Here is a 14,058-nt window from a genome sequence, read left to right as displayed (position 1 = left end):
CATACGCAATCATCGTAATTGGATATGTGTATGGGGCAATACTTTTATTTTCTAGGCTGCCACAGCAGCCATGTATGGACGTGATGCAGAGGTCAGAACATCACCCAGAGGTCCTGTGCTTTGAGCTGGATACAGAAATTGGGTAGAAATTTAGTTTATGTTCCTTGGCAAGGGAGAAGGGTGCGGAGGGATATTTAGCGGCTGAGGGGCGGACTGTGACACAGTTAGTAATTGCTCACTAAAATTCATTCTTTCTTTCTCCTGAAACATATGCCTCTCCAGTCATATACCATCAGTCAATTTTCTTTATAGTATGTCAGGTGTGGCCATGTGATTGGTTCTTACCTTTAGTAAGGGAGAAGAAGTAATGACTACCTTTTCTAGTCCTGGGTCTTAAGACACTGGGTATTTCTCCTTGACATCCTCTCTCCTCTCCTTCCAGTTTGATGGACACAGACGTGGCTGTGACCTAGCTTTCACTATGCAGATAACTACAATCCCCTGGACGATGGTGCAGTAACATGTTGCTCAAGGTCCACTCTCTATGCAACTCCCTACCGCTCTGCATCCTGGAGGTTTTATGGGCTCCATTAATAGCTCACTTGTCTTCCTGCTTCTAGCTGGGAGGGTGAAGGGGACTTAAGGTATTTATTTCCTTTGCTTTCTCTTTGCTGAGTTGTCACAGGGTGGCTCCCTCCTTCTACCCATGACCACAACATCTTTTGCAATGGTCTCTCCTTTATCTATTCTCTTCTGATTTTAGTAGCTGCTTCCATAACTTGTTCCTTCAAACCTACAGTTAGAAAGAGTTCTTTGTCTCCCCCCACTTCCACCCCCCATCTCTCCCTCTCCATTGCTAGCCCTGAGGTGTTATATTGTACCTTGTTAGTTTCCCTTAATCTTCCTACTCTTGTGTCAAGAGTCCCCTTAAAGAACTTCCTTCAATAGCCTTGTTTGAGTGTGCCTTCTCTTTCCCGTAAAAACCTGACCAGCAATGTCTCTGAAATGCCCCATCAAGGGAAGTTGTCCCATCAATCACTCTCCTGAACTGGAAAATGAAAGACAAAGACACATTTAAAAAAAAAAAAAAAGACATTGTATTTTTGCTCTGCATAATAGTTTAGTCTTACCCTAGTTAATAGAGTATTATATTCTTTTTAGAAGTTTGTTCTTTTCATAAAAATTTCAAATTTGTTGGCATAAAGTAGTTCATCAACTCCTCTTTTTATCTCTCTAATGTCTATAGAATCTGCATGTCTTATTTTTCATTTTTGACACTGGATAATTGAGCCATTCTTTTTCTTGATAAGTCTTACCAAATGTGTATTAGTTTTTATTAATCTTTTTAAAGAATGAACTTTTTGGCTTTTGTTGAATCTCTACATTATACATGGTTTCCTGTTTCATTAGTTGACTAATTATTATAACAAAGTACTTCCCAAGCTTGGCATTTTAAAACAGTCAGAAATTTATATCATGATGCACAATTTTCATGAGCAAGGTCAAACCTGCAATGTTTTTATATAACCTAGCCTTGACAGTCACATATCATCATTTCTAGAATATCCTGGGAGCCATCTTGGCTCTGGCTACCATATAGGTTTTTGCTCTTATTGTCACTATTTTCCTTCCGGAGCTGAACTACCTCTAATCACCAGGCATGTCTCTGACAATAAATAGAGAGACCAGGGAAAGGATCACAATGAGTCATCAAAATGCAGCATTTATTAGGAGGGGAAATACCCCTGCTTCCCACACCAAGAGAATCACCTCAAGATTGGGAGCACCTACATGAAGGAGAACCCCAGAGCTTTGTGACTTTCTTAAGCCCTCTCTGTGAAAGAACACACTAGTCTCTCAATAATCAGATCCCCCAAATGTCTGTAGGAGTTTTTATCATCCAGCCTTTCCTAAATTGGCCTGGGGAGAAGACAGGGCAGGGCCAACTCTCAGGAACCCACCTGCATATCAATGCCCTTAGTCATCTCGTCTCTGGCTTTCCATGTTGCCTCTAGTCTGGTAAACTTTGTACAATCTATTAGGTATAAAGATTAGAAACAGAGAATAAGACTTTATTTTTAATTGACTATATCTTAGTTATTGCTCATAGTTATTATTTTTTTTTCTGTGTCTCTCTGATTATTAGGCTTTTGAAACTTAAAATCTCTTTTTTTTTAAAGATTTTATTTATTTATTTGACAGACAGAGATCACAAGTAGGCAGACAGGCAGAGAGAGAGAGGGGGAAGGCTCCCTGCTGAGCAGAGAGCTCAATGTGGGGCTTGATCCCAGGACCCTGGGATCATGACCTGAGCCAAAGGCAGAGGCTTTAACCCACTGAGCCACCCAGGCACCCCTTGAAACTTAAAATCTAAGAACTAACTAAAACATTCTGCTGGGTCATTCCTCCTCTGAATCAATGGGAACTACAATCTTACTGTCTAAATCAAAAAGGGCTGCATGGGCTACATAGTAGAATTTTACCCCGATACGACACTTGTCAGCAAAACGTAGATCTAATTGAGCAAAAATCTTTAGGAAATAAAGAAGCCTCCTCAATTTCCCATCCCCAGAAGAGAGGGGGAAAAAAGTCAACTAACTACTCCCCAGCAGAAGTCACAAAAGGAGAAGAAGGTGGAGTGCATGGGCAGACTGACTCCCATTAGCTATTTGCCAAAGGCTGTCCTGGTTTTTGAAAGAAAAAGAACATTTTTATTCATTCTCATCAAACTAAGGTTGAGTTGGTCCTTAAGACAGGAATTTTTTTTTTTTTTTAAGATTTTATTTATGTATTTGACAGACAGAGATCACAAGTTGGCAGAGAGGCAGGCAGAGAGAGCAGGGGAAGCAGGCTCCCCACTGAGCAGAGAACCCAATGCCTGGCTGGATCCCAGGACCCTGAGATCATGACCTGAGCCGAAGGCAGAAGCTTAACCCACTGAGCCACCCAGGCACCCCCATATTATTTATTTGTGATTCCTCAGGTTGAAGTCTGTGGGATGTTGCTTAATAGGGTGTGTATTGAATTAACCGGAGGGCAAGTTTGAAGCAATTGAAGGTCACAGCTCTAAGGCTCCATTCCATGGTTCAAGAGTAAGCCGATTAGAGTACTTCAGACACCAATAGCCCGCCACAAAAAGGCGTGTTAAAAAGGAACAGATTAGCCCTGTTCTGCCCTAAGGTACCCAGGAAGGCGGAGTCTCTATCAGATTTTCCAGAATGCGGTTTCTGGTGTCTGTACCGGAAAGGCTACAAGAGGGTCTGGCAGTTTCCTGGTGCCAGTCCTTGCTTTTATCCATGGCATAGGTGCCTCACTGGCACCTAGCACAAACACAAGAAGAGAAGGGGATTTGTCAGTATTTGAGCATCAGCTTTACTCCAGATCTGGACCACAGGAGGCTGAGAATGTCAGGTGTAGGAGGTAGTTTTGCTTCCCGGTTAGCAAGGGGCCCTGGGTCAGCTGGAATGCTCACTCACCAGAGCATGCACATCTTACTGTAGAAAGAATATTGGGGATATTGGACAAAAAGCATTGAGAAGTCTGGCTTCTTACTGGACTGTCACTCACTTGACTTAGGACTTGGTGGGCATTACATAATCGCTAGGCTTCTTTGCATAAGAAAAGCCAGCACACTATTATTGGTTTTGTCATTTCTGTACAGTTTCACTTATCATATGAGTGAGGGTGTTTCGTGTTTTTGTTTTTGGTTTTTTTAAAGATTTTATTTATTTATTTGAGAGAAAGAGTGAGGGAGAGCACAAGCTGGGGAAGAGGCAGAGAGAGGGGAAGCAGACTCCTGGCTGAGCTGGGAACTCTATGTGGGGCTTGATCCCAGGACCCTGGGATCATGACCCAGGCCAAAGGCAGACACTAAACTGACTGAGCCACCCAGGTGCCCGTAACTTTTTTTTTATTTTTACTAAACATGAAGATTGACAACAGAGACAATAAAATCAAGTAAATGTTTACTAAGAGAGTTATTTAAAAGGGAGCCGGGAGGACACCGAGGAGATGGGCTTATGCACTTGTTCTGGATCAAATTCTCAGGATTTTCGCTAAGCTCAGCGCAAGTCCCAGGCATCTACTAGGAGTTAAGATGGTCATGAACGGACTTTCTGCCTCGCGCTAGCAACCAGCCACACACAGCTTAGTGTCACTGTAACTATACCAACACCAAGCACCTTTTCTTCAAACAACTTAGGTAAATCTCTTCTTTCCTCTTTAAAAACTCTAACCTCTTTGTCTCTCTGCAGCACGCTTTCAATTCTAGTCGAATCCGTGTCTCCCATGTTTGCAAACCCTAAGACCCCAAATAAACACATTTATCTTGCTGCTTGTCATTTCGTGTTTCCTTGGTTGACAAGACTTTTGGGGATGTCTGGAGTCTAGAGCAAACAGTACAGAGCTTTGTGGAATACCGTGCCTATGAGAAGTTTTCTGTGGTACACAGAAGCCACGGTGCTTGCCTGAAGCACAGAGCCATTATTGGCATACTCGGTGCTGATTTTAGGCTTCTCAGATAAAACATTCTGGATGCGAAGTACCTGTCAAGAAAAAGATTATTCGTCAGTATGCTACACGAACAAACAGCTGCCAGGGACATTTTCCTTCTCCAGTACTCCAGGACTAATATTGTTCCCAGAAATCAATACACTGAAATTTGTGTACAATAATTTTGGGGGGGGGTATTCTGATGAAAGTATTAATGTTCTAATTATGTCTGTGCAGTCAAGTGGCCTGGTTACTGACATGCACCAAATTCCCAACAAGACTGTTTACACAATTTTGATAGTTCGGACATCTGCTATAGAAGAAGGAGGTGAGAACCAGTGGCCGTTCTTATCTAATTCTCAAGTGAATAGTGTTCGTCTGGAGAAAGGTCTTGCCTTTGACTAGGCCTACTGTATGGGGAGGGAAACACAAGACAGAGAGGATGAAGGGACACTCTGTTAGCAAGCCAACCTAATTTCGTAACCAGTAGGGTGGTACTTGTCCCAGCTGGAACCCCCCCTCGTATCCATAATGTGGCTCAGAAGCATAAAGAATGCACACTTTGGAAGTCAATCTGACACATCCCACCTACTACTGTTACTGATTCTCAAGATCAACACACTTAAGTTTGTTCATCAGTAAACATATAAGAGCTCAGTTTTCTGAATAGCCTGGAGGAAGTTCACTGAAACAGCACATGATAGGAATTAAAGAAAACCAATTAGAAATTCACGAGTCATGAGCATGTATCGACACTTATTAGGAACAGAGTTGAGTTGAGTTTTGTCTTTTCATCTTAAGGAAGATCCTATAACTTCATCTCAGGTTAGTTACATGAAAATACTCAAACTTGGAACTCACGTAGATAGAAAAGTGAAGCCTCAACCACAAGGGAAGGGTGTCATTGATTGTGAAGGAAGAAGCCTTATCTACAATAAATGTATGATGAACTTGAAAACAGAGACAAGAGAAAGATCCTGAACAATTTTCCAGACATGCTCTAGATCATATTTTCACTCTCTTACAGCAGACATTATTGGGTGTTTGTAAAGAGTAATATGGCTCACTTTGCGGGGGGCGTGTGTCTAAAGCCCAGGTAGATTGGTAGCCTGGGGTAAGAGTTCTTTAGGCTCTAGATTCAGACTGAACTTTTGTTTCTGCTTTTGTTTTTGATGTTTCTGCTTGCTTGTTTGTCTGTTTTTAAGAAGCTGTGATTAATATATTGATAAATTAGAGAAACATTTTTCTTCCTTTTAACTGAGGAAGAGCAATATTGGAAGTAGAAATCGGGATATTTACCAGGGCCAGTTACCAGGCTGGGATTTGAATCTCAATTTCCCAACTCCCCAAACCTAGATTCAAACATTATATCTTTCTCCAAACCTTACCTTCTCAATGAGGTCTACCCTGATTCCTGTATTTAATAATAGGACTGCCTATCCCCCTGTTCACAGAAATCCTGATCCCCTCTACCCTGTTATATTTTTTTTCTCATAGAACTTACCACCTTCAAGCTTGCTATATAATTCACTTACTTCTTACGCTTATTGTTCATTGTCAATTCCCCCTCCAGAAGAGCGGAAATCTTTGTATATTTTGTTTTCTGACACATTCCAGGCCTTAAAAAAAAGTTTGGCCCACTATAAGCACTCAATAAATTTTTGTGAATTAATCTCTCAGAATTTGTGTGCCAAGAATTTATATCTATATTGAATTTACTAGAGATTTGTTATTCTTAAACTCAAAGCTATAGAAAATTCTCCTCCTATTTTTAATGCCATATAAAATTCAATGGTATATGCTATTGTTTTAGAAGATTTTTTTTTTCTTTTTCCTTTTTGCATAGGTTCTATGCTCATGCTGGGGCCCAACATAGGGTTTGAACTCAGGACCCTGAGATAGAGACCCGAACTGAGATGGAGAGTCAGATGCTTAACCGACTGAGCCACCCAGGCACAGCTGTTTTAGAAGAGATTTAAATAACACAAATAGCATCTTTAAAATGAGACATTCTTCAACACTATCATATATATTAGAACCTGCTGGCAAAACTAGTTTTGTTTTGAGACTACAGTCATTTAAATCCTTTCTTTTGAGCTTCATAGTAGTGTGAAAGCAGATGGTCCCACATAGGACTTTCCCTTTGCCTAACTTCAGGCCCTTCTCAGAGCCTACATCTTGATTAGAAATATGATATGGCAAGCTAGTTCAGTGTGAATAATGAAGCTCCTACTTATCTCTTCTTCCCAATAACAAACACAGCCCTTGCAAGGATGGGACATGTTGTCTAGCACTGGTATGAAATTGGCATCAGGAGACCTGAAAAGGTTAATGGGCTGTAACTCTCCATCCTGCTAAAATCTCTGCTTTTTCCATATGCAGAACTTGTTCAGTTCTGGAACTCTGCATGTGACCCACTAAATTCTCCCAAGTCACCTCAACAATTGTTCTTGCTGCTTTGCCTGTGAGCTCAGAGAAATACAGGCACTTACTTCGGACCCTGGAGGATCTGCAGGGTTATAGGCCAGCAGCTTCATGCCATCAGGATGGCATCCGGCCCAAATATCTCCCGTGTCTGGATCCACCGTCAAATTATCCACTAAGGTGCCCAGATGTATCACCTTCCAACAAACAGGAAATACAAAGACGTGGTTTCGACTTTCTTCTCGACCCTTCCTCCCTCCCACCAGCTCCTTCTGGCTCCTAAAATGGGTCTTTTTAAGGGCCTTACTATTGAATTTTAGAAGTTCAAGCACAATCTCACCGATATTCTTCTAAAATGGTCATGTTTCCTGCTTTCAAGGAGCACATTCCTAGGTCAGGCGTAGGAACCGATCTAAGAGGCCACATGGTGGGGGGACAAGGCAAGCCAGGAGACTTTTACCTTCACTGGAGTTAAATCCCAGTTCTCATGTTTTTTCAGGACATGAATGTTCTGAGCAGTTACATCAGCTGTGTAGATAAATCTTTGAAGAAAAGAGCATTTAGATGTAAGCAAGTAGTAATGAGAGATGACATTAACTTTTACTTTGGAGGAGAGGTCTAACAATTCACAAGGGTTCCAAGTGCCCCTGCAATGTCTTTCTAAAGCACGGTACAAGAAGATAACAGAAACTTATTTTTAGTATTCTTCAAGAGCTTGAAGTAAGCATTAAATATGAGATGTGACTATAAAGTAAAGAACTTGGTGTTTCTAGGTGACATATAAGCTCAGTCTCATTACTTCGGAGCCACAATGTATTCCTTAAATTGTGTGGAGTTAAGCAGACCTCTTTATTTTAAGTCAAAAGAGTCTATACTGCCACAAGAAACTAGTGCTTACAAAGAAGTATCAGATGACCATGAAAGTCAATCCTACTCATTTTTTAAAAAGAAGTGGAACTTAGAGATGTTTTCTACAGGGATCATCTCTATTATCTCAAATGCACATAGTAATATTCATGGGGTACGTTTCTTTTTCAAAAAAACCATCCAATCTAAAACACTTTAAAAGAGATTCTCATAGAATTTCATGCTGCATAAAATCATATTTAGAAAAGTCTGCTGTTGTGTATCAGTAAATATGAAATTGATACAGTCACAATGCCCAATCTAAGTCAGGTCTCCTTCTCTAAAAATAACTTTTGGGTAAGTCAACTTAGTGTAAGTAGTTAAACACCTTTCACCCTCCTAAAGGCAGAGATAATGGGCATTTATTCTCCTTTTCAGTGTGTTGGGTAACTGCTTCTAGAGTCATATGTTATATTGGACCAAGGACCTCACATCCTTGAATCCACATCCTTCATTTCATTGTGTGTGTGTTGCGGGGGGGGGGGGGGGGCTAACATGCAAGAGGGCAAATGGTGTGTTTATGATCAAACATAGAGTGTGAACCCTGGCCACACCCAACCTGGCCACCTATCCAGCGACGACTTAAACTTAAGGAGGTAACCACCTCTCAAAGGAAGGAATCCACTAAAATGTCAAGAGCAAAGTATTGGAAAATTATAAAAAGCTTACTTTTTGTCTAGTGAGACTGTGATCCCATTGGCAGAACTAAATCCTTTGGCTACCACTTTGACCTCTCTTGGACTATAGAACAGAACATGACTCCAACGAAGATCCAGGATAATCTCCAACAGCACCAAGAAGAAGTTAGTAAAATAGTGGTCTCTTGTAGCATAAAATTGTTCTGGTCCAAGAACCACAATGTCATTCAGGCTATAGTGAAAATAAGAAAGAGAGAGAGCAAAACCCATGGTGTATTTAAATATCTAGACTGTTGTCAAAAACACTGAATCTCAAAGACCTTTATGTTCATCAGTTTGAAAAAGTATACACAAAGCAGTATGAATAAAGAAATTCCACACAAAGGACATGATTTTTCATTGCACCTGATGGGTTTTCTTTGAGCCATTTATTATTTTCTCAATCTTCCCTTCCACAGAAGTCAGCAAAAACACATAAATACACATAAAAAAACCCTCAGTTCCAAATCATTGACTTGTAAATGTCAATCATGGTTATGTGCAATGGTCACAGTGCAACAATGGTTATTATCAGTGGTCATCAATAGCTCTGGTTCACTCTCTTCTAGGATTAGACTTCTCCATGCCCTGGATGTTCGGCCCAGGCACATGACTTGCTTTTGGCCAGTGAGATGAAGTGATGTGTGTGGCTTCCGGAAGGAAGACGGGCCAGTATGAGATCCACCATGCATCCCTTACTCTGTGGCAGTAACCAGCAACTTTTCTGATGACTGAAAGTGTGGCCCGTTAGGGCCCTATAGGAGGACAATATAAAATTGAATCCTTGAATCACTTACATTGGACATGTAGCATGAGTAAGAAAACAAAACAAAATTTATGGTTTTGAGCCACTAAAAACCTTACAGTTTTTCTTTGCTGTTATTGTAACATAACCCAGTCCATCCTGACCTTTATAATTGGGATTGTGAGTGCTATTCTTTCTTGCTTATAGTCTTTGGTATTATGAAAATTTTTAAATGAAACAAGTCATACTCCTATAAGAGTAAAGAGCAATAAAGTCATTTACATTTTGGAAAAGGAAAAAAGAGATGGTGACTTGAAAAAAATGTAAAAAAAAAAAAAAGAAGTAAAAGAAAAAAGAGAAAAAGTGTAAAAAATGAAATACTTTTAGATTGAATTTAGAAAAATTTTGGATGAATCAGGAAATACTTTGAGGTTTTGATTTACAATGACTTTTCCAAGATCATTAGGCCACTCATCTTTTGGGTCTCAGCTTAAGCATTCATTCTTCCAAAAAGTATTGGCAGACACCACAGGTTAAGTTCGATCCCAGAGCACCTTGTTCTACCGCTTGAATTGCTTGGTTAAGATTGAGTACCGGGGCACCTCTCAAAAGTACTCTTTAGGTCCTCCAAACTTCACCTGCTCTGTTCCAGATGGCACTCCTCCAACCAGCTCTGCCTGGTTCTAACAGACCCTTACCTCATTTTTATTACTGGCCTCAGGCTCCTACTTCCAGGCTTCTGTGTTGAGGCCAAAGCACGGGATAATCACCAGGCTTGACTTGCACATGCACAATCAGGAATTTTCAGGAGTTAATACCCTCTGGGGGCAAACTTCGGCTCTCAGGAGATGGGACTGGTGAATAAACTCTTCTCCCTTTCTTATGGCAGCCAGATTGTCCGAAAATGAGGCTCATGTTGCCTACAGGAGGACAATCCTATGATTTCAAGCAGCTGCACTCGGCAGTGGCTGGCTTCATTAACACTCACCATAGCCTCTCCTCTGCATGAGCTTCCTAGCGCTGCCGTGACAGAGTGCCACAAACTGGGGAGTGGAAGACGATAGAAATTTGCTGTCTCGCAGGAGGTGAGACCTCTGAAGTGAAGGTGCTGACAGAGCCATGCTCCTTCTGAGGGTTCGATGGGAGAATCCGCCCTTGCCTCTTCTAGCTGCTAGTCACTCTGGACATTCTTTACCTTGTAGATGCTTCACTCCAATCTCACTCTCTATCTCCACAGGCATTCTCCCTGTCTGTCTTTCTTCTTATTAGGACATAAGTCATATTGGATTAAGGATCCACCCCCACTCTTAATATAACTTCATTTAACTAAGTATATCTGCAGTAATCTGATTTCTAAACAAGGTTATATTCTGAGATGTTGTGGTGGAGGGATGGCTGGTTAGAATTTCAGCATATCTTTTTGAGAGGACATAGTTCAAGCCATCACACCCGCGTCTCCCTACCTCAGGCTGATCCCTTTCTTCTGGGTCCTGGGGTGGTAACTCTCCAATAAAGTAATTGCCTATTGGGCGCCTGAGTGGCTCAGTGGGTTAAAGGCTCTGTCTTCGGCTCAGATCATGATCCCTGGGTCCTGGGATTGAGCCCTACATCGGGGGTCTCTGCTCCGCAGGGAGCCTGCTTCCTCCTCTGTCTCTGCCTGCCTCTCTGCCTATTTGTGATCTCTGTCTGTCAAATAAATAAATTAAAAAAAAAAAAGTAGTTGCCTATTAAGTTTTCCCTCATGCTATGTTTTCACCGAAAGGAATTCGTTCAGTGAGGTCAGAGGTCACCATCACCAGTTGGGTAAGTCAAGCCAGTGACAGAACCCCCATTTCACTAAGGACACTGAAGCATAGGTTGAGAGATTTGCCCACAGTTTCTCAGTCACCCTGTGGTGGTCCTGGTCCCTGCTGTGCCTCTGAACCCAGTGCAACTTTATCATGGAAAGAGTTCAGTGACCCCCACTTCTTTTCTTCTGCCCTCTGCTTTTGTCATCCCTAATTCTACAGGGAGAAATTCATACATGATTTTGAGAAAGACAGCAAAGGAAAGACAGTGAACTTCCTTCCTTTTCTTTTCCTGATCCTCTATCCCGGGAAAGATTAACCTCTACTGTCTTTCAGCATTGAGTCCATTTTATAAAAGACAAGTTCCTTCTTGTTTGTTACAGCCTTAGAACAAGCAAACTACACACTAAAAGAGTGAACTGTTTTTCTCAACAGAGTAAAAAGGATGTTCATCACTATGACCGAGAGTCTAGCTTTTAATTCGGACCAATCGAGGCTTACACCCTGGTTCTGCCACTTACAAATTATGTAATTTGGGTAACTTAACCCAAAATTTCTTAGGTCCCAGTTTATTCATGCCTATTACTAAAGGCTGTTGGGAGAATTAAATGAACTATTTTGACACAGGGCCTGGCACACAGTCAATGTTTAGTAAATGTGAATTTTTATATGAGCCGATAGCCTTTTTTCAAATCCTGTCCTAAAGCTTTTATCAAACAAAGGAATGGCCCCTCTGGAGGCTGGTTATAACACCCAGCCGGTAAGGCTCTCAGAACACAACCTACTGGGACAACTAGAAAAAGGTGTAGGTGTTTGAAGAGAGCCCAATAGTGAGTATTGCATTGTTGTGGTACAGAGGATGGAATTAGAGCTGGGAATCTAATTGAACACCTTTATAGGATTAAAATGCTTTCAGAGAGTTGGAGAATATAAAGATATTCAATACTGAATACAGCAATTTCTAGTGAGATGCTGGGCAGTGTCACCATGGGAACCTCTTGAAAGCTTTAGGAAAAAAATGCTGCAAAACAAAAGTTTAAGCCTGCTGAACCAAAGAAAACAAAGCACACAGCAGAGATGCAAAATAAATAGAAGTGCAAAATACTTTAATTCCATACCTCTTGAGAAGTTCATGTTTTATAGTTTTCAAGTGTACAAGAGAATGTTGTTGTTCCTCAAATTTAAATTTCTCCACCGTGGACTTCATGTGGGGATGATTCACAACATAAAGATACACAGTTTTGTCTAAGGTGGAAAAAAGGCATAATTTCCAAGAAGTTTACTTCTATTGCAACTATTATTATATTCCTAGACTTGGTGTACAACTTGGTCATGTTCAAGCACTTTTCTTATACACCTTGCATTTGGTCCCCCAGTACACCTGCTAGGATCCCCATTTTTTAAAAAGATTTTATTTATTTATTTGAGAGAGAGACAGAGACAGAGACAGAGTGAGAGAGCATGAGAGGGTTAGAGGGAGAAACAGAGCCCCCGTGGAGCTGGGAGCCTGATGTGGGACTCGATCCCAGGACTCGGCATCATGACCTGAGCCAAAGGCAGTTGCTTAACCAACTGAGCCATGCAGGCACCCTAGGATCCCCATTTTATTGAAACAATTGAGGTTCAGAAGGTGAGTCACTCAGCAGCAATTTCACCACCACCAAGTGGCAGAACCAAGCCCAGATGTTTCTCAATGGTCTCCTGATCCTCACCTACATACCCTCTCCAACAGGAAGGTATAGAACTACAATGGTACATGGACATATGTGGTTTCCCAAGGTGGCCCTTCAACAAAAAAAGTGGGTGCATGTAAGCAAGCGGGTGCTGAGAATTCCTTTCTTTGAGAAATGCCAACATTGCAACACATGTTCAAGAAAGGTCAGGGTTATGTAAATATCTTAAAAGAAGGAACATGTCTCAGCTAGAGAAGAAAGTTCTGACACAAGTCCACCATCTAAGGCTGCAACAACAATATTTAATGATCCCAATGGACACAGAAGTAAGTATGAAGCCAAGAGAAAGAAGACTAGTCAATTCTGGGTACTGCCAACCTCAAGAATGTTCCCCTCTGTTCTTATTAAAATGTGAACTGCTGGGGACAGCATGGAGGGTAGTAATACGTTTTCTCAAAATACTGTTTTCTGACTTGACAGAAGCTCTAGCTCAGAAGAGCTTTGGAGTTTGAAAGAGCCTGGCCCCATCCTCCCCCTGCAGGGCCTGGTCTGTATTCATGTTCTCTATTCCATTCTTGATGAGTTCCCGATCACGTAGACCAAGCACCAGCCCTGAGACGCAGGGGTTATACTCAGAGCCCCTGAAACACACAGGTACCTTAACCCTACTTAAGGAAAGGCACTGCCTCACAGGTGACTCTTTCAGTCTGACCCAGCTCAGTTCGAGGGCCTGAGGCTTGGCAAGCAAAGCCTGAGTTGGATTTCAGCCCCCACGTGGCCCTTCAGCCAGACACTGTGGCCAGATACAGCGTGAGCATTATATGTGTGGTGCCAGTTTTACCCCTTCTTTAGGCTTCTACTGGACCCTTCCTTCCATATAACAGATGCTCAGTAAGAAAATTTTTGGTTTTTGTCTTCTCATTCCATTTCGATTTATGGGTAATGTTTTGCCCTTATTAAATGCATAATTAAGGGAAGTGACTAGTAACTAAAATAAGATTGCAACCATAATATATTCAGCTTCTGAAAGTCTGATTAAATGCCTGAGGGTTAATCTGTAAACTGGCTCCATCTCAAAAAACAAAAACAAACGAAAGAAAAAAGTAAGCGCCTACTCCCCATGCCTCAATAATAATAATAATAATAATAATAATAATAATAATAATAACAATTCACCCCTAACATTATCCCATGCAGTAAAATAGCTCCAAGTTAATTTGGTCACTCATTATACTTTCTCCAATGAAGGTGTTGGGGAGGGTCAGACAAAAAAATGGTGACTCTGATAATTTAAACAGAGCTTGGAGCCCTAATTTCACCCAAGTAAAGGGTACAGGATTAGAAAGAAGACCACT

At 41.3% G+C, this 14,058-nt stretch overlaps 1 protein-coding gene across 1 annotated transcript in view; it reads right to left on the bottom strand.

The window, feature by feature from the left end:
- Nucleotides 1-3,948: 3,948 nt before the first annotated feature.
- The window catches only part of PON3 (paraoxonase 3), a 28,341-nt gene continuing 18,231 nt past the window's right edge, over nt 3,949-14,058 (bottom strand). The window contains exons 5-9 of the mRNA XM_032304634.1: nt 12,149-12,275; nt 8,491-8,691; nt 7,376-7,457; nt 6,984-7,112; nt 3,949-4,544 (exon numbers count right to left, since the gene is read on the bottom strand). Of these exons, the coding sequence (XP_032160525.1) occupies nt 4,386-4,544; nt 6,984-7,112; nt 7,376-7,457; nt 8,491-8,691; nt 12,149-12,275 (698 nt within the window). The 3' untranslated portion in view covers nt 3,949-4,385. The remainder of the gene's footprint in view (nt 4,545-6,983; nt 7,113-7,375; nt 7,458-8,490; nt 8,692-12,148; nt 12,276-14,058) is intronic.

Source organism: Mustela erminea, chromosome 11 (assembly GCF_009829155.1).
Source record: "Mustela erminea isolate mMusErm1 chromosome 11, mMusErm1.Pri, whole genome shotgun sequence".
Classification (NCBI taxonomy): Eukaryota; Metazoa; Chordata; class Mammalia; order Carnivora; family Mustelidae; genus Mustela; species Mustela erminea.
This window is presented reverse-complemented; position numbering and strand designations above follow the sequence as displayed.